General features: G+C 39.5%; 1 protein-coding gene across 1 annotated transcript in view; it reads right to left on the bottom strand.

Annotated features, from left to right (window-relative positions):
- The window catches only part of sclt1 (sodium channel and clathrin linker 1), a 112,792-nt gene that overhangs the window by 90,532 nt on the left and 2,004 nt on the right, over positions 1-20,256 (bottom strand). Inside the window, exons 2-4 of the mRNA XM_043674192.1 lie at positions 8,159-8,244; positions 6,453-6,520; positions 1,683-1,735 (exon numbers count right to left, since the gene is read on the bottom strand). Coding sequence (XP_043530127.1) covers positions 1,683-1,735; positions 6,453-6,520; positions 8,159-8,195 — 158 coding nt within the window. The 5' untranslated portion in view covers positions 8,196-8,244. The remainder of the gene's footprint in view (positions 1-1,682; positions 1,736-6,452; positions 6,521-8,158; positions 8,245-20,256) is intronic.

The following is a 20,256-nucleotide window of genomic DNA, read 5'->3' as shown; positions in this document are numbered from 1 at the left end:
TGCTGAATTTTTACAAAAAAAATTCTGTTTTTGTTATCTCTTGTTGTTTTCCTTTGAACAGAGGAGGCTAAGGAATGACTAATTAAGGTGTATTAAGTTATGAGAGACATAGATAGACTGAATCGGGACAAAATATTTACTTCAATAAAGAGGTTAAAAATGAGGGGACATAGATTTAAAGTAATTGGAGTAAAGGGAAGATGAGAAATCTTGTTTTTATTTGAGGATGGCTGGAACTTGGAACTCATTCCTAAAAAAGAGTGGTAGAGGCAGAAACTCTTGCCATAAGCACTTGCACATTTACTTGCAGACCTCCAACTTGCAGGAATACATGCCTAGTAGCAAAGGACATGGGCCTGCATGAACACGATATGCCAAATGGCATCTGTCAGTGAGTAAATGTAATGTCTGTGAAATACATTGAGGATTTAATAACAGGCTGGTTACTGAACATAGTTTAAATGGGGAGAGCGCCAAATTGTCAGCTACTATCAAATCTTTAACACAATTTTCCTCCTTCCTTTGAGAGTTTTGTACTCCTTCATTATAAATTTCCTTTGCATCATATAGCATTCCTTAACTGGTACTTTGTGGGAAGCATCACATTTCTTACTTAAGTCCAAACATTAGAAGACTCATGAAAGACTCATGAATGATTTTTTTTTGGCTGGTGTACCGATTGAGTAGAAAACACAGAATACTGGAATACTTGCCATTTAGCAATTTTGAAATAGTACCTGGCATGGTGATTTCCTAACTTTTCACTAGAAGACACGTGTAAAACTAGAAGCCTGATTCAAGGGCACACAATGTTGAACTTTCAACTTAGTTATTGTTATTCAAAGTTGTGCGAAGATTTGTAGCTCGGGTGCTCATTGTTGTGGTTCTGTTCGCTGAGCTGGAAGTTTTTGTTGCAAACGTTTCGTCCCCTGGCTAGGCGACATCATCAGTGCTTGGGAGCCTCCTGCGAAGAGCTTCTTTGATGTTTCCTCCGGTGTTTATAGTGGTCTGTCCCTGCCGCTTCCGGTACACAAAACACTATATAGGACAAACAGGAATACAGCTAACAATCCGCATACATGAACATCAACTAACTACGAAACAACACGACCAGCTATCCTTAGTAGCCACACACGCAGACAACAAGCAACATGAATTCGACTGGGACAACACTACTATCATAGGGCAAGCCAGACAGAGAACAGCCAGGGAATTCCTAGAGGCATGGCATTCATCCACAAACTCCATCAACAAACACATCGACCTGGACCCAATATACCAACCACTACAGCGGACAGCTGAAACTGACAACCGGAAGGGGCAGGGACAGACCACTATAAACACCGGAGGAAACATCAAAGAAGCGCTTCGCAGGAGGCTCCCAAGCACTAATGATGTTGCCTAGCCAGGGGACGAAATGTTTGCAACAAAAACTTCCAGCTCGGCGAACAGAACCACAACAGTTATTGTTATTACTTTGTACCTAGGTACCTCTGTACCTAAGGTGGAGCTGGGAATGTCAACTTTGTACACTTTTCACTGTACTCTCGTATGCCTGCATTTCAGTACACATGATAATAATAACCTAATTCTAATTCTAACAATGCTCCCAAATATTTTGTTTTCCTAATGTGAAATATAAATTGCACACTACTATCATAATACACGAAGAGGAATTTTACCACTTGTCTATGAGCCAAGGTGCTGGAGGATCATGTTCACCTAAATGCCGAGCCTGAATCAAGAGAAAAAACACTGCAATCATGGAACTGATTTATCAAAATACATTTCTCATTGAGCCTTCCCCATTCAGGCTCTACAACATCTAGCCATGGATTTCAAACACAATGTGCTTATTTCCATTGTCATTATTTCACCCGAACTCAGCCCGCGTAACTTGACTTTTGCCTTGGTCAGTAAATTGTTGGTTTTACTCCCAAAAGGAATGGGAATTCTGGAGGTTGCTGTAATTTGAAAAGTAACATTGACATGAACCCTCATGTGGCGTCAAATCTTCAGATTATGTGATTTGTACATGCTGTCAGGCCATGTGATTTGAACTACAATCTACAAATGAAGATGCAAAAACAAAGAAACATAGAAACAAAGAGTTTGAATCAGCCATTCAACATGAGCATGGTTGATCCTCTATGTGAATGCCATATTTCTGCTTTCTACCCATACCCTTGATGCATTTGAAAACTATAAATACATCCATCTCTTGAATATTTTCAGTGATATGGCCATCTCAGCCTTTTGTGATAAAGAATTTCACAAGAGTGTATGAAAAAACTATTTCTCATCTCAGTCCTAAATAGTCTACACCATATGCTGAGACTGTGTCCCCTGGTTCTAAAACTCCCCAACCGGGCAAAACATTCCCCCTGCATCTACTCTATCCAGCCCAGTTAGCATTTTATATGTTTCAACCAGATACCCTCTCTTGCTTTTAAACTAGTGAATACGATCTAGTCAAACTAATTGCTCATTACAAGACAGTCCTGCCATCTCCAGAGCCGAGTGAAACTCCGCTGCGTTCCCTCTCTGGCAAGTATATCCTTTCTTAGATAGGGAAATCACTGCATGCAATACTCCAGTGTGGTCTCACCGAGGCCCTGTATATCGCAGTGAGCATCCCTACTTCTGAACTCAAATCCTCTTACAATGAAGATCAATTACATCATTTGCCTTTCCAATTGCTTGCGGCACCTGCCTGTCTACTTTCATTGACTAGTGCATAAGGTCACTCAGATTCCTTTGTAGAGCCAATATATCACGATTTAAATATTACTCTTCCTTACCGCTTTTTGCACCAGTATATGGTTTCACATGTTGCTACATTGTACAGCATCTGCTATGTACTTGAATACCCACTCAACTTGTCTAAGTCACCTTGAAGTTTTGTTGCATTCTCCTCACAACTTACAATCCTGCCCAGTATTGTATTGTCATCAAACATGGAAATGTTTGGTTTCCTCATCCAGGTCCTTTAATGCATAGTGTATAGCTGGTCCAAGCATGGAACCTTATGGTACACCATTAGTTACTACCTGCCACTCTGAAGAAGCTCCATTTATTCCTACACTTTTTAAAATCTGTCAACCAATTCTCAATCCATGACAATTTAGGTACACCACCCTATCCCATGTGCTTTAACATTGCCCACTAATCTCTTATCCACTGTTCTCATTTTTTTTTAGATTAGATTAGATTAATTACAGTGTGGAAACAGGCCCTTCGGCCCAACAAGTCCACACCGACCCGCCGAAGTGTAACCCACCCAGACCCATTCGCCTACATTTACCCCTTCCCTAACACTACAGACAATTTAGCATGGCCAACTCACCTAACCTGCACATTTTTGGATTGTGGGAGGAAACCGGAGCACCCGGAGGAAACCCACGCAGACACAGGGAGAATGTGCAAACTCCACACAGAGAGTCGCCTGAGGCGGGAATTGTTCTACAGTAGATTTGTTAAGCATGATTTATTCTTTCATAAACCCATGCTGGCTTTGTCTCGTGATTGCTTTCAAAATGTTCTGCTATTACATCTTTTAGGCAAAAATGAGGGTTGCAGATACTGGAAACCAGAGTCTAGATTAGAGTGGTGCTGGAAAAGCACAGCAGGTCAGGCAGCATCCGAGGAGCAAGCTCAGAAGGTGCCTGACCTGCTTTTCCAGCACCTCTCTAATCTATTACATCTTTTACAATAGACACTTTTCCCCCACCACTGATGTTAGACTATCTGCAAATTCTCTGTTTTTGCTCGCTCTCCATCTTTAAATGGTAGTAATATATTTTTCACCCTCCAATCTATAGAAATTGTTCCAGAGTCCATAGAATTTTGGAAGATGACTACCAATACATCTAATATTTTCAGCGCCATTTCCTTCAGTAGTCTGCGATGTAGATGATCAGCGATTTGTCAGCCCTCAACCCCATTAGTTTCCCCAACATTATTTTCTTACTTATACTGATTTCCTTCAATTCCACCTTCTTATTGGAACCTTCAATCCCTAACTTTTCAGGAAGATTATTTGTACCCCCTTTTGTGAAGATAAATCCAAAGCATGTGTTCAATTCTCCTGCCATTTCTTTGTACCCTTTTATAATTTCTACAGATTCTGACAGCAAAGGATATACAATAGTCTTTAATAATCTTTTTCTCTTCACATATATTTAGAAGCTTTTATGGTCAGTTTTAATGTTCCCTGCAATTTTACTTTCATACTCATTTTCTCCTCCTTGATCAACATTTTGTCTGCATTGCTGAATTCTGAAGTGCTCTCAAACCTCAAGCTTGCTGCTTTATCTGACAATTTTATGTGTTGCCTCTCAGGATCTAATACTATCACTAATAATTTTGTAAGCCATGATTGAACCACTTACCCTTTTTTACTTTTGTCCTCTACAGGAATGAATAAAGATTGTAATCCATGCACATATTCTTTATATGCACAATTGCCTGTCTACGTCAACCCATGAGTAAAGTTCCCCAATCCATCCTTGCCAATTTATGCCTCAAACCTTCATAATTCCCTTTATTTAGAAGGGGCACAAAAGCATCCCTAACAGAGAGATTAGGCAGCATCCTGTGCTCAACTGCATTTGATGACACTTATATACGATGATCCACACTTCAAAGTCATCAGTGACATCTAGTAGTGACCATCTGAAATCAATGACCATCAAATTAAAACGCATATCAGTTGCAAATGTTTGCTTTCCTTCAGTGTTTGACTGAAAATCACTGAAATCAACTGAAAAGAAACAGACTGCATTCAGTACAGAAGCAATTAAGAGGAGAAACTCATCAGAATTTTTCAAAATCCTGCCTGCAAGCATAATTATTTAGAATAGACAAATCACGACAGCGATCATTGCAGTGTTAATAGTATTAGTTATGTGGTTTGCCATAATTATAACTAATTATTATATAGTATTTTTATTTTATTATAAAACTTTTTGTGGTATTATTATTATTAAGTCCTCACTACTCCCTTCCCTTCTCCCACATGCTCCCTTCCCCTCTCCTCCCATCTCCTCCTCCTCCTCCTCCTCATTCGCTCCAACTGCACTCTCCCTCTCACTTTGCTCAGTCACCCATTCTCCAGCCAACTCCCTGCACCCCACTGTTCCTCCTCGATTCTCCAAATGGCCCACTCCATAACCAGACCCTCTCGCTTCTGTATTGCTTTTCCCTCCCCTTCCACTCTACTCCTCTTGCGTCCCATTCTTTGCGCTCTTCCCCCTGCTTTAGATTCTACTCCCCACTGCACTATTTTCCTCCCTCCTGCCCTGCCACTTCGTTCACCTCACTTCCCTCCCCAGTCTCCTCTTATGCCTTCTCCCTGATCTCGTCTCCTTTTCTAGCCCACTCTGCTCTCCTTTTTTGCTCCAGACCACTGTGAGATTTACCAATTTAAAAAGCTATGATCACTTTCAAATACTCATGATCCACTTTCACAAATTTAACAAACTGCGATTATGTTCAAATATTTATTGATCGAACATAATTGTGTAATCAGGGTTCATTCCAGATGATACCAGTTGATATCTGTTGACACTTACCTCAATTTCAAATAGTTTAGAAAGTGATTTAATTTTTTTTCTAGTAGGATTGAATGTTTCATTGGAAAGTAAATACTTAAAATCAATCTTATCTTTTGATCCATTACCATAGCAGTACTTTATAGTGAAAAAAAATGCAGAATATCATTAATCTTCTATGCTGTGTGGGCAGGTATGCTTGACATTTTGTAAGATGCTTTGCATTTAGGATGCTTGTGAATTTCAATACCCTTTTCAATGTCAAATAATGAGTTACAGGCAAAACTAATATAATCATGCCTAGTCTAGCAACAAAAATTAGGCTGGCAACACCTTAGCATTTTATGTCACAAGATATTTGTTCACGTAAGACAGCTAACTCAAGTTTAAGCAAGGAAGTTAAAAAAACTAGTTGCCAACATTTCCTAGTGAAAGGATCACAAGCATTCAATTTCCTCATATTTTACCTCAAGAAGTTCTGTGGTTAACCAGGTTAATTCATTGGTGTCATGCTTTTTATTTGGTGGGGGGTTAGGTAGGAGGAAATATGATGAAATTTGCACCTTGCAGAGATAACAGTATGCTACATATACTGAAGAGATGTCTTGGAGCACTCAATGTCCCTACAATCTCTCACCTACTCCCCTGATCTCTCTTACTATCCTTCTTCCCCACCTCCCAAACCCATACATGGAGTAGAGAACTACTACCAAATATTTGACATTTTGTCAATTACAGGGTGCAAAAGCAGAGACAATTTTGAATTTGCGTAATGCATAAAGAATTCAATCCCAAGTCTGGTTCAGAAATTCTGCAGCAGCATGTTTTAAAACACAAACATCCTCAAAGATTATACATAGCTACAAAAACTAGAAAACACAATTTTGGAAATGACTGTACCTGACCAACAGAAGATCTGGGCAGCTGCTCTGCTTGATATTGACTGAGCACGGCATTTAATCGCTGAACTAAAGAACACAGAATTGAACATCATAGAAGTCAACATTTCATCTCATGTTTTAATTTTCTTTTTGTTCCAGTACAGATAGAAAACATCCTTTTATTAGACCCTACTAACAGATCTATAGCCTTGCTTCCGAAGATCTATTAAGTTAATCAGAGCTGACTTGCCAAAGAGTAAGAACCAATCTGAAAGTGTCTACCCAACCAACTTTTTTTTTTAACAATTTAGCTAGTACTGTAACCAACCAGGATATTTCCCCTTCAAACAGTGAAGAATTTAGCTCAGTAGTACCTATCTGGAGTTTAATTTATTATTGAAGGATAACACAAGATATTAATGAGGTTATTGTACACAAACTTTCTATGTAAAAGATTTTCCTCTTACTCTTTTGCAATTCATCATATATGTTCGATTTTGGAACAGTTATAGAGTCGTGGAGTCATGGAAATAGACCATTCGGTCCAACTCGTCCATGTCGCCCAGATATCCTAAACTAATCTAGTCCTATTTGCCAGCACTTGGCCCATATCCCGCTGAACCTTTCCTATTCATATACCCATCCAGATGTCTTTTAAATGCTGTAATTGTACCAGCCTCCACCGCTTCCTCTGGCAGTTCATTCCATACAAGCAACACCCTCTGCATGAAAAAGTTGCCCCTTGGGTCCCTTTTAAATTGTTTCCCTCTCACCCTAAACCTATGACTTCTAGTTCTGGACTCCCCCATCCCTGGGGAAAAGACCTTGTCTATCTACCCTATCTATGCCTCTCATGATTTTATAAACCTTTATAAGGTCACTCCTCAGCCTCCGATGCACCAGGAAAACAGTTTGTTCTACTTTTATCTCTGGCACCTGACTTTAACAAAGTTCAAAAAGATGGAATGATTTACTTGTGGGAAACACAAGTTGAACCAGATCCAGTAGTTATTCAGTACTAAATGCAAACACTTCCAACAGATATCCATTGTAACTTTCATCGTTGGGTCACAAACCGAGATCCTGCTTGAATCAGCTAGATCAGTATGTAAAAGGGCTCCTTAGGCTTTTGGCTCACTGGTTTAGTACATTTGCCAACTAAGGTGTCAAACAAAGTAGAAGGATTTATTGATATAAATTTGAAAGAAAAGAACCTTGTCACTGAAATTAAACAAGGTGCTTCTGTAAAGGTGTTTTAGATTTACAGTTTGTTGCACTCTGGGTGCAGAACTAATTTTATTTGAGTACTAAATAGACAAGGCAGTGCATTAACCAACAACGTAGTGCTCATACAAAAATAAGAGTACCACTTCCTATTGAATAGCTATGTCTGACTCTTAACTTTTCTAGTTAGCTCTTCCACACCATTAAGTTCCTCAGAGACCTCAGCTATAGGATATTTCTTAAGATCGCAGTAAAAAGGTTCATGATAAGAAGTAAAATACCAAAGAAATGTATTTCAGAGCTGTTGCACATTACAAAACTGATCACATTACATTATATAACCCTTGAAATATGGATTCATTATAAAGTAAAATAAAAATAGTGGATGGATTACATCTTTGAAATACACCATTATGCATTCAGGTATCATAGGGGCGACTTCTCTGAAATGATTTTTACATAACTGTTCTAAACTGTACTCCATGATAATGTAAAAATTACCTTGATCTCTCAGAAAGTCCACTTCAGGTGTTTCCATATTCTTCCTTTCATGTATGGCTCAGGAAACCACAAACTGCAAACTCCAGCTGTGAAAGATATCAGTTTTGAAATAAAGTATAATGGGTAATTTCCACATTTCCTTGTCTTACAAGTACAAAGATGGGTATCTCTGACTACATCCTATGTCATTTACTGTTAATGTCACTTTCATAAAATCATTGAATAGTACAGTACAGGAGGCAATTTGGTCCCTTTGGCTCTGTGGCCTTTTTCAAAGTTCAATCCACTTAATCCAATAGCCCATTCTTTTTGTAATTTTTTTAAAAATCTCCCCCAAATATTTACTTAATTTCCTTTAGAGAGTTACAACTAAATCTGTTTCATCACCAAATATAGTGTTGTATCCCAAAACTAAAGGCTTTTCCTTGTGTCCTTTGGTACATTCACAAATCACTAAATCTGTCCCCACGAATTATCGATTTTTCAACTACTGAAAACCATTTCTTCTGAGGTACAGCTTTTGACAAAAACATCTATTTATTTTTCATGTGACAAGGTCACACTTTGTGTGCCGACAACAGTTTTGTTGAAAAACATTCTTTCACTTGCGCATTTAAAATATAGGTCAGGAGTTAAATTGAATGGTCCTTGAAAATGGGCATGGATTAACAATGCTGTGCAAGTCGATTGAACTGCAGACAGCATTCAAAATTTGTGCTGCTTATTATAATGATTTCTCTGTGCAGCCAGTGGTAGGCACCCACCCAGCTTCAAGCTGAAGCTCGGACTAGATGCCAGCGAATAAAAGGGCTCCCTGGAGCCAGCGAGTAAAAGGGCTCCCTGGCGGTCAAAATACTCCTGCAAACTACACTCAAGACCCTCTGCAGAGTCCCCTGCTCAGTCTCTCCCACATTGTGTCATTCCTTATTAATTCCCAGGTCAGATTAATTTCCAGCAACACTTTCAGCACTTGCTCACCAGTGCCCTTCCCTTTTATAAGGATGAAAGCTGGCTGTGAGTGATATTAGCCCTGCTGAGAGCTATTTGTTTTCCTTGCTCTTATTGTCTCTTTGGGCAGCCTGTCCTGCCTTGCATGGCTTCTGCTCATTCTCCTCGTCTTGATGTTTTCAAGAGTTATGCCAATTAGGTGCATCCATATTTGGAAGTCCTGATTTATTCAGAACTCAGGAAATTCATAAAAGATTCTTCAGCATCGGTTGTACCACTCCCTTCCGACACTTGCAGCTTAAAAGTACAGAAAGTCCCAAATGCTTTCTGTGAAATGTGCAAAATCCAAGCAATCAGCAAAAGAAATAGACCACGCGCTAACTTCAAAAAAGTTGATGAACACTTTAAATAGCACTGGTCAGAGATCCTTCCTGCTGCTGAACTCGTGTTCAGTTGTGGGAAGCTAAAAGAGGACATCCACTTGGCGTACCTCCAACCTCAATCAGCAAATATCTGTTAGTTCTGCATATTTTAGGGGAATGTTAGCTACGTATGCACTAATGCCAACAACAACCCCCACCCGCTCAGGGTCATACAGTTGTACAGCATGGAAATGGACCCTTTGGTCCAAGTCATCCATGCTGACCACATTATCTAAGTTAATCCAGTCCCATATGCCTGCATTTGGCCCATATCCCTCTAAACCCTTCGTATTCATGTACCCATCCAGATGCCTTTTAAATGTTGGAATTGTACCAGCCTCCACCACTTTCTCTGGCAGCTCATTCCATACACGCACCACACTCTGCACGAAAAGGTTGCCCTTTAGGTTGCACTTTTAAATCTTTCCCCTCTCACCTTAAACCTATGCCCTCTAGGTTTGGACTCTGCTACCCTGAGAACTTGGCTACCCATGCCCCTCATGATTATATAAACCTCTATCAAGTCACCCTCAGCCTCTGATGCTCCAGAGAAAGTAGCCCCAGCCGATTCAACCTCTCCCTTTGTTCAAATCTTCCAACCCTGGCAACATCCTTGTAAATCTTTTCTGAACCCTTTCAAGTTTCACAACATCCTTCCTATAGCAGAGAAATCAGAACTGAACACTGTATTCTAAAAGTGGCCTAATCAATGTCCTGTATAGCCACAATATGACCTCTCAACTCCTATCCTCAATGCAGTGACCAATAAAGGCAAGCATATCAAATGTCTTCTTCTCTATCCTCTACCTGTGATTCTGCTTTTAAGGAATTATGAACCTGTACTCCATGGTCTCTTTGTTCAGCAACACTCCCCAGGACCTTACCATTAAGTGTATAAAGTCCTACTCTGATTTCCCCTTCCAAAATGCAGCAGCTCACATTTATTGAAATTAAATTCCATCTGCCACTCCTCGGCCCATTTATATGTCCAAATCATTTAGATAAATGACAAAAAGCAGTGGACCCAGCACCGATCCTGGTGGCACACCACTGGTCACAGGCCTCCATTGTGAAAAACAACCCTTCACCACCACCCTCTGCCTTCTACCTTCGAGCCAGTTCTGTATCCAAATGGCTAGTTCTCCCCATATTCCATGTGATCTAACCTTGTTAACCAGTCTACCTCGCGGAACCTTGTTGAACACCTTACTGAAGTTCATAAAGATCACATCCACCACTCTACATTCACCAATCCCCTTTGTTACTTCTTCAAAAAAACTCTATTAAATTAGTGAGATACCATTTCCCATGCACAAAGCCATGTTGACTACCCCTAAACAGTCCTTGCCTTTCCAAATACATGTAAATCCTGTCGTTCAGGATCCCCTCCAACAACTTGCCTACCACTGATATCAGACTCACCGGTTTATAGTTCGCTGGCTTTTCCTTACTACCTTTTTAAAATAGTGGCACCATGTTAGCTAACCTCCAATCTTCTGGCACCTTACCTGCAGCTATCAATGATACAAATACCTCAGCATGGGGTCCAGCAATCATTTCCCTAGTTTCCCACAAAGTTCTAGGGTACATTTGATCAGGTCCCAGAGATTTATCCACTTTTATGCATGTTAAGACATCAAGCACCTCCTTTGTAATATGGACATTTTCAAAATGCTACTATTTATTTCCGCAAGTTCTCTAGCTTCTAAATCTTTCTCCACAGTAAATACTGATGCAAAATACTCAGTTTGTATCTCCCCCATCTCTTGTGGTTCCACACATAGTTGGCCTTGTGGATCTTTATGGGGCCCTATTCTCTCCCTCGTTACCCTTTTGTCATTAATTTATTTGTAGAATCCCTTTGGATTCTCCTTCACTCTATTTGCCAAAGTTATCTCACGTCCCCTTTTTGCCCTCCTAATTTCTCTCTTAAGTATACTTCTACTGCCTTAATACTCTTCTTGAGATTCTTTTGATCCCTGTTGTCTACACCTGACATCTGCTTCCTTCTTTTTCTTGACCAAAACCTCAATTTCTCTGGTCATCCAGCATTCACTACATCTACCAGCCTTGCCCTTCACCCTAAAAAGGAACATACTTTCTCTGTACTCTAGTTATTTCACTTTTGAAGGCTTCCCACTTTTGAATACACACTACCTGTGAACATCAACGTTTGAAAGTTCTTGCCTAATACCTTCCCCCATTTTGGAACTTGAACTTTTCCATTATTTTGAAACTAATAGAATTGTGATCGCCACCCTCAAAGTGCCTACCCACTGACACCTCTGTAGTCTGCCCTGCCTTATTTCCCCACAGTTGGTCAGGTTTTGCTCCTTCTCTAGTAGGTACATCCACATACTGAATCTCTGCCATGATTTGCTATAAAAGTCATGAAGCACCATTTTACTCCAAAAACACATTGATATGGACCAAGCAACCAACACTACTGAACACACTTTCATATTCCAAGGTGGAAATTTTAACCTACCTCACCAGTGGAAAACCAGAGCTGATTTTACAATTCACCACATTGACTTCAATAGAAAGCAAAATTGGGCATGTTGTAAAACTCATATCGTGTTCAATTTCATTAATTTCCAGTCCGGTGGGTAATTAAAATGCCTCAAAATAAGGGGGATCTAAAGTCAGCATTCCACTTGATCCCAGGGTTTCCCAATAGTGGGTCATGTTAAAATAGCCCTCTATGCCTTTGATCACATGTGACAGATCCAATAGATTACAACACCCTCTAGTGGGTGATTGCAAAGCTGAAGTGTAATCAAAAGCTCCTGACAACAAATGGAAAAGAGAATTTGCATTAGTTTATGAATACCATCTGATTCCATTACTGATTACATATTTTCATCTAAATTCTGCTTTTGTTGTAATATGATTTGGTGATGAAATTTGTTAGTTATAATGCTATCATATTGGAGTACTCCCAGAATATGTCCAGAGCTCTCTGCTGAGGTGAAAGTGGAATAGATTGAAGCCATGCTATAATCAATGACATAGGATACAAAAGTAGTGTTCAAATTTTACAGACAGAGTTTTACGAGCGAGACAGGATACTAAAGAGTAGGAGCTCTGAAGTGGTAATCTGTGAAATATTTACAATCCCTCATGCTTGGTGTAGGAAGTAAGATTTCAGGTTCAAGGTGCATTGCAATCTGTTCTAGTGCCAGAGGAACCTATAAACAGTGCCAACACCAAAAACTTTGCAGGGGAGGCTAATTAGTGCTGAGAGGGAAAGCTTCAACTAATTGCAGTAATTTGAGTTGAAGCATTGTAGAAAAGCAAGGATAGAGGACTGGTGCATTGTTCTAATGCTATTTTCTGATGACAATAGTATTCGAAAAAAAGATAGTCCAGTAAAAGGTGGGATCAGATCGGGGAGAAACACAGTTCAAATCTGTTGTTGAACTATAGGTATAAGTTACCACACAATCTTGTGCTAATAACAGAACAATAATTTCAAACAAGGAACGGAATGTGAATTCAACAATTCTCACCACAATATTATAAAGATCCCAAGTGGACTTGACAAGGTAGATTCTAAGGGGATGTTTCCATTTGGAAAAATTTAGAATAGGAAATAAGATTACCAAGATTCACGTTTAAGACAAAGACAATTCCTAGGTCCTCTGGCCTTGGTCACAACATATTCAAGAAAGATACAAATGGTAGCACAGGTTGTTCACCATAAAGCACGTTTTGTTAACACAAATTCACTGTAATGCAACAGTGGGGACACTATTTCTAAAGCGTGAACTTTTAAAACGTGTGTTGGTGTGGTGTAAAATTATGTCCCAATACATGTGTGAATCATAATGTAACACATGTATTGGGCCAAGCAGTGGAATGTGGTGAAAGGGTTAAAATTGTGTCCCAATACATGTGTGAATCTAACCGGAATGGAGGTGTTGCTTAGTCCCGTGTGAATCTTATTACACACCTTCCCGTGTGAATCTTCTTATCTGTATGTAACCAGAATGGAATGTGTTTTTTAGCCTTGCTCTGCTCTAACCGAAAATGGAAGGTGTCGCTTAGTCCCGTGTGAATCTTGTTATACACCTTCCCGTGTGAATCTTCTTATCTGTATGTAACCAGAATGGAATGTGTTTTTTAGCCTTGCTCTGCTGTTCACATGAATGTTTATATCTGGAAAAGAGTATATCAGCTGGAAAAGTCTCCAGTTCGGTGAGTCTGCTCCGGGGTTACGTTTAACCGCCGAGCGTGGGTTGTTGGCAACCGCTCTACGAGAACTGACGGCTCCCAGTTCCGGTAACATGTAGGGTGAGTATAAGCCAGACCCGTTGTAAGTATGAGACCTGGTGGTGGCGACGGTGCGGGGGATAAAATGCTCATATTCTAGCAGACTCGCCTCTTGGTCGTTTGTTCTGTGTCAGACTACTCTCCTACGAACCTGACCTTGAGAATTTTTTAAAACAGTTGGCTGTAACACGATTACATCTCCAACACTTTAAGCGCTGTTTCTAAAGTGTGATTTTTCTATAATGTGGGGTTGCACAAGAATTCAACCATCACATTATAGAAGAACTACCTGTAATAATACAGGCTTGGAAAAGGATGATGTCTATGTGAGTTCAAAATCTATCTGGTGAAAGTAAAGTTATTACACTGCTGTGTATATACTATAGACCTAAAACAAAGCGAGAAAGAGATGAAGAGGCAATCATGTAAAATTGTAAATGATTAACATTTGGGTTTTCAAATAGCAATGTATGTCCAAATAGAGACATGCCTATGAGTAGGGAAGGTAAGGCTAAGGTCTCTGAGTAACAAGGTGATAATACTGTTAAAGAGACACGAAGAATACTTGAGTTTATACAGAGAGATGTAAAGTGTTCAAAATGATGGAAATTATGCTTTATAAAATAAAAATGGTTATTCCTCAGCTGCAGTTGCATCCAATGGAGGGAGGAATTTGAAGAGAGTGCAGAGGACCTTTAATAGAAGCATAAGCTAGGAGAAGAAACTAGAGAAGCTTGGATTATTCTCCTTAAAGCACAAAAGGGTATTGAGAGATGTAATAAACATATTTAACATTATGAAGAGTTTTAACAGAGTAGGCAGAAGCTGTTCCTAATGGCACAGGATGTTATTGGAGGTTGGTTTGGTGAAATTTAAAGTCACAGATTATATTGAAGCAGAATCAGGGGGAGATGAAAATGAGTTGTAAGCTCATGAGTGTTAATAATGAAGATTTGACTCAAACAAGATAATGAATTACAGCTTATTACTTTAGAAGTGATTATGATTTGGAATACACGACTAGAAAGAGTGGTGGAACCAAATTCATTAGCATCTTTAAAAATGGAATTCAGTACATACTTGAACAAAGAGACATAACACAGCTTTGGGGATCATCAGAAAAGTGGGACTAATTGGATAACTTTCAGAAAGCTGGCACAAACACGGTGATTCAAATGCCTCCTATGCTTTTGATTCATTCACAGTATTTTCCCAGTGCCATTCCCACCACAGAAAACAACAGACACATTAATTCTCATCCATAATTACTATTTATGCTCAAATTCATGAATGTGCAATCTTTTTGTGCTTAATACTCAAGACACCCCTCCTCCAAATTTCACCTTAAAATAATGAAACAATAAGGTGGGTAACATTGACTAAAGAGATGTATTTCCAAGTTTGCTGATGACCCTAAATTAGACAGGTCAGTAAGCAAAACTATGTTGATTTAGTACATTCAAGGTCATCACTTTGAATAGAAGGAAGATAAATCAGTATTTTCTGAATGGAGGAAGCTAGGAATTATAGAACGGCATCGAGATTTGGGAGTCTAGCTATGTAAATCATTAATAATTGGCAGATAAGTAGAAAAAGCAATATGATGCTGGTTTCTCTCTTGAAGGAGCTGGATTGTAAAGGAATGAAGTTATGTTTCACTTGAATGAGCCTTAGTCTGATCCCATCACGAGTACTGTGATTAGTATTGGGCACTGCACCTCAGGAAAGATGTTCTAGTCCAGTTGCATAAGTGTCTCCTCCAAACCCAATTAACAAACAGAATAAACACTAGACTTACTCCTGTTTGCATACGCTAAGATTTAATCTTCATTCAAGCATAATATGTGGCCAACATAACATTTTTACAGGTAGTTATCACCAGAATTTCAAAGAATTATACAGCATAGAAGGCCATTCAGTATATTGTGATGGTGCCAGCTGGCTCCTTGAAGAGCGGTTCTTTTTGTATCAATGTATAGCTCTTTTCTCATGAATAGTTCTGTAAATTTTTAAAATACTTTTCCCAAGAATAAATAGAATTTTGTTTACAATTCTTTTCAGACAGTGTATCTCAGATCATCATATGGCATATATTTTTAAAACATCGCCAATCAAAACACATATTTTAAGAACGATATTAGTAAGAACAGAGGAGACGGTAAAAGACGGAGAGATGTGGCATTGTTAGTCAAGGACAGTATTACGGTGGCAGAAAGAACGTTTGAGGACTTGTCTACTGAGATAGTATGGGCTGAGGTTAGAAACAGGAAAGGAGAGATCACCCTGTTGGGAGTTTTCTATAGCCCTCTGAATAGTTCCAGAGATATAGAGGAAATGACAGCAAAGATAATTCTGGATAGGAGCCAGAGTAACAGGGTAATTGTTATGGGGTCTTTAACTTTACCAATATTGACTGGGAATACTAGTTTGAGTACTTTGGATGGGTTCGTTTTTGTCCAATGTGTGCAGGATGGTTTCCCGACACAGCATGTAGACAGGCCAACAAGGGTGTGGCCACATTTGGTACTAGGTAATGAACCTGGCCAGGTGCTAGATTTGGACGTAGGTGAACATTTTGGTGATAGTGACTACAATTTGTTTATGTTTACTTTAGTCATGGAAAGGGATAGGTATATACTACAGGGTAAAAGTTATAGTTGGGGGAAAGATAATTGTGGTGCAATTAGGTAAGATTTAGGATGCATAGGATGGGGAAGGAACCTGCAGGGGATTGGCACAACTGAAATGTGGAGCTTATTCAAGGAACAGCTACTCCGTGTCATTGATAAGTATGCACCTGTCAGGCAGGGAGGAAGATGTCAAGCGAGGGAGCCATGGTTTACTAAAGAAATTGAATCTCTTGTCAAGAGGAAGAAGAATGCTTATGTAAGGATGAGACATGAAGGCTCGGTTAGGACGCTTGAGAGTTACAAATTATCCAGGAAAGACCTAAATAGAGAGCAAAGCAGAGCTAGGAGGGGGCAAGAGAAGTTACTGGCAGATAGGATCAAGGAAAACCCTAAAGTTTTCCATAGATATATCAGGAATAACAGAATGACTAGAGAAAGATTAGGGCCAATCAAGGACAGCAGTGGGGAGTTGTGTGTGGAGTCAGAGGAGAAAGAGGAAGCGCTTAATGAGTATTTTTCATCAGTATTCACACTGGAAAAAGACAATGTTGTTGAGAAGAATACAGTGATACAGGTTACTAGACTAGACGGGACTGAGGTTGACAAGGAGGTGGTGTTAGCAATTCTGGAAAGTGTGAAAATAGATACGTCCCCTGGGCTGGATGGGATTTATCCTAGGATTCTCTGGGAAGCCAGGGAAGAGATTGCAGAGCCTTTGGTTTCTATCCTTATGTCATCTTCAGGAATTGTGCCAGAAGACTGAAGGACAACAAATGTTGTTCCCTTGTTCATGAAGGGGCGTAGAGACAACCCTGGGTAATTATAGACCAATGAACCTTACTTCGGTTGTGGGTAAAGTGTTGGAAAAGGTTATAATAGGTAGGATTTATAATCATCTAGAGAGGAATAGGTTGATTAGAAATAGTCAACACGGTTTTTGTGAAGGTTAGGTCATGCTTCACAAACCTTATTGAGTTATTTGAAATGGTGAGCAAACAGGCAGATGAGGGTAAAGCAGTTGATGTGGTATATATGGATTTCAGTAAGCCGTTTGATAAGGTTCCCTATGGTAGACTATTGCAAAAATACAGAGGCATGGGATTGAGGGTGATTTAGCGGTTTGGATCAGATATTGGCTAGTTGAAAGTAGACAGAGTGTGGTGGCTGATGGGAAATGTTCAGCTTGGAGTTCAGTTACTAGTGGTGTTACCACAAGGATGTGTTTTGAGGTCACTGCTGTTTGTCATTTTTATAAATGACCTGGATAAGGGCATAGAAGGATGTGTTAGTAAATTTGCAGATGATGCTAAGGTTGGTGGAGTTGTGGATAGTGGCAAAGGCTGTTGCAGGTTACAGAGGGACATAGATAAGCTGTAGAGCTGGGCTAAGAGGTGGCAAATGAAGTTTAATGCGGAAAAGTGTGAGGTGATTGACTTTGGAAGGACTAACAGGAATACAGAGTACTGGGCTAACGGTAACATTCTTGGTAGTGTAGATGAGCAGAGAGATATTGTCAACATTGTCAAGTAGATGCCAGTGTTATTGCTTTACTTGAACAACTTGGCTAGGGATGCAGCAAGTTCTGGAGCACAAGTCTTCAGTACTATTGCCGGAATGTTGACTGGGCCCACAGCCATTGCAGTATCCAGTACTTCCAACTGTTTCTTGATATTACATGGAGTGAATCAAATTGGCTAAAGACTGATATCTGCAAAATGGGGTTCTCTGGAGGAGGCCAAGATGGATCATCCACTTGCACTTCTGGCTGAAGATTGTAGCAAATGCTGAAGCCTTATCTTTTGCACCCATGTGCTGGGCTCTGACATCCAAATTGGGCAGCAATTTGATTGTTGTGAATCCTGCAGTATATCAGTGATTGTTGTCAAGAAATACGTTAATTTAATGCATATCCTGAGGCTGTCAAAAGCACTATACAAATGCAAGCTCTCTCTTTCCTTTGGTTGGTCATCCACCACAACTAAAGCAAGATCAATTTTATTTTGCATTGTGGAAATATACAGGATTAGAAAATAGAAATTATTTTATTATGAAATTTTGCTTTTGTCTAATCTGCTCACTGACATGGAATTGTGAACTTCAGAACACTTTAACACAGTTTTACTCAGACAATGCGTGAACATCTTCTATTGAAATATTATGGCACAAGACTTGGTTGTTGTGGAACAAAAATCTGTTGCCATGATGCCCACAAAGAAAGAAGTTGGTTAGCTCAGTTGGCTGAATGGCTGGTTTGCAAAGCAGAGTGATGCCAACAACTTGGGTTCAATTCCCAGATTTGCTGAGGTTACCATGAAGAACACTCATTCTCAACCTCTCCCCTTGTATCATAGTAATCCTCAAGTTAAACTACTTCTACTTATCTGACTCTGATGAGAGCAACCCTATGATCTGGTAAGACTATGGAGACTTTACATTTACTAAACAATTTGCTGCACTATCAACTACTCATTGTATGTTTTCTAAGCAACTGACTAATCAGATTACTTAAAAAGAGCCGCAAATTAACATTGGTATAGGATAGTTAGGCACGCTAACTTTAAAACAAAATACTTTGACTTATTGTTTGCACTCTAATATTTTTTAAAATGCTTAGCATTGTAAAATCAAATAGGAACAAGAATATTGTCTTGATCTGTTTAAGCATTCTATCTTTCAATACATTTCAGATCACAACATAATTTGAAAACTTAATTTCAGGAATTAATATTCTGGTATCTAACAGCTTCTGTTACATTTGAAACATGTCTTATCCTAACTTGTGGGTACCCCACTTAAAAAATAAATCTCCACAGCTTCATAAGTAGAACAAAGAACAGCACAACACAGGATCAGGCCCTTTGGCCTACCAAAACTGCACCAACACATGATCCCTTGCTAAGCTAAAAAAACTTTGCCTCTATGCAGTCCGTAACCCTCTATTCCTCATTCATAAATCCGTCAAGATGCCTTTTAAATGATACCATTGTGTCTACCTCCATTACCACCTCAGGCAGCATATTATAGGCACTTACCACCCTCTGTGTAAACCTTTTGCCTCTCGCCTCTCCTTTCAGCCTCCCTACATTTACCTTAAACCAAATTCCCTATTAATTGACAATTCTACCCTGGGTAAAAAAACTCCAATATCCATTCTATCCATGCCTCTCAATTTTGTAAACTATTGTCAGGTCACCACTCATCCTCTGATATTCAAGTGTAAACAAAGTTTGTCCAATCTATCCTCATAGCTAATACCCTCCAAATCAGGCAACATTCTGGTACACTGTTTCTGTACTCTCTCCAAAAGCCGCCACATCATTCTCATATTGTGTACACAATATTCCAAATGTCACTTATCTAAAGTTCCATACAGCTGCAATATGACTTGCTAATTTTTATATTCTATGCTCCATCCAATGTAGGCAAGCATGCTACGTACCTTCTTGACCACCTTACCCACTTGTGTTGCCACTTTCAGGGAACTGTGGACCTGTATGCCTCGATCTCACTGTATGTCAATGCTACTAAGTATTCTGCCATTTACTGTATATTTCTCTCCTGAAACCTTCCAAAACACATCACCTCGCATTTGTCTGGATTCAATGCCATCTGCCAATTTTTCCATCCGAACTTGCAGCCTATCAGTACCTCTGTATCTGCAGCTCACTCAATCTTTGTGTCATCACAAACTTACTCATTAGGCCACCCATATTCTCCCCCAAATCATATTACAGACAACAGGGGTCTCAGCACTAATTCCTGCAGAACACCACTGGTCTCAGATCTCCAATCAGGGAAAAACCCTTCCACCGCTACTCTCTTC

Source organism: Chiloscyllium plagiosum, chromosome 32 (assembly GCF_004010195.1).
Source record: "Chiloscyllium plagiosum isolate BGI_BamShark_2017 chromosome 32, ASM401019v2, whole genome shotgun sequence".
In the NCBI taxonomy this organism is placed as follows: domain Eukaryota; kingdom Metazoa; phylum Chordata; class Chondrichthyes; order Orectolobiformes; family Hemiscylliidae; genus Chiloscyllium; species Chiloscyllium plagiosum.
The sequence above is the reverse complement of the archived record's forward strand: the minus strand, read 5'-3'. Positions and strand labels throughout refer to the sequence as shown.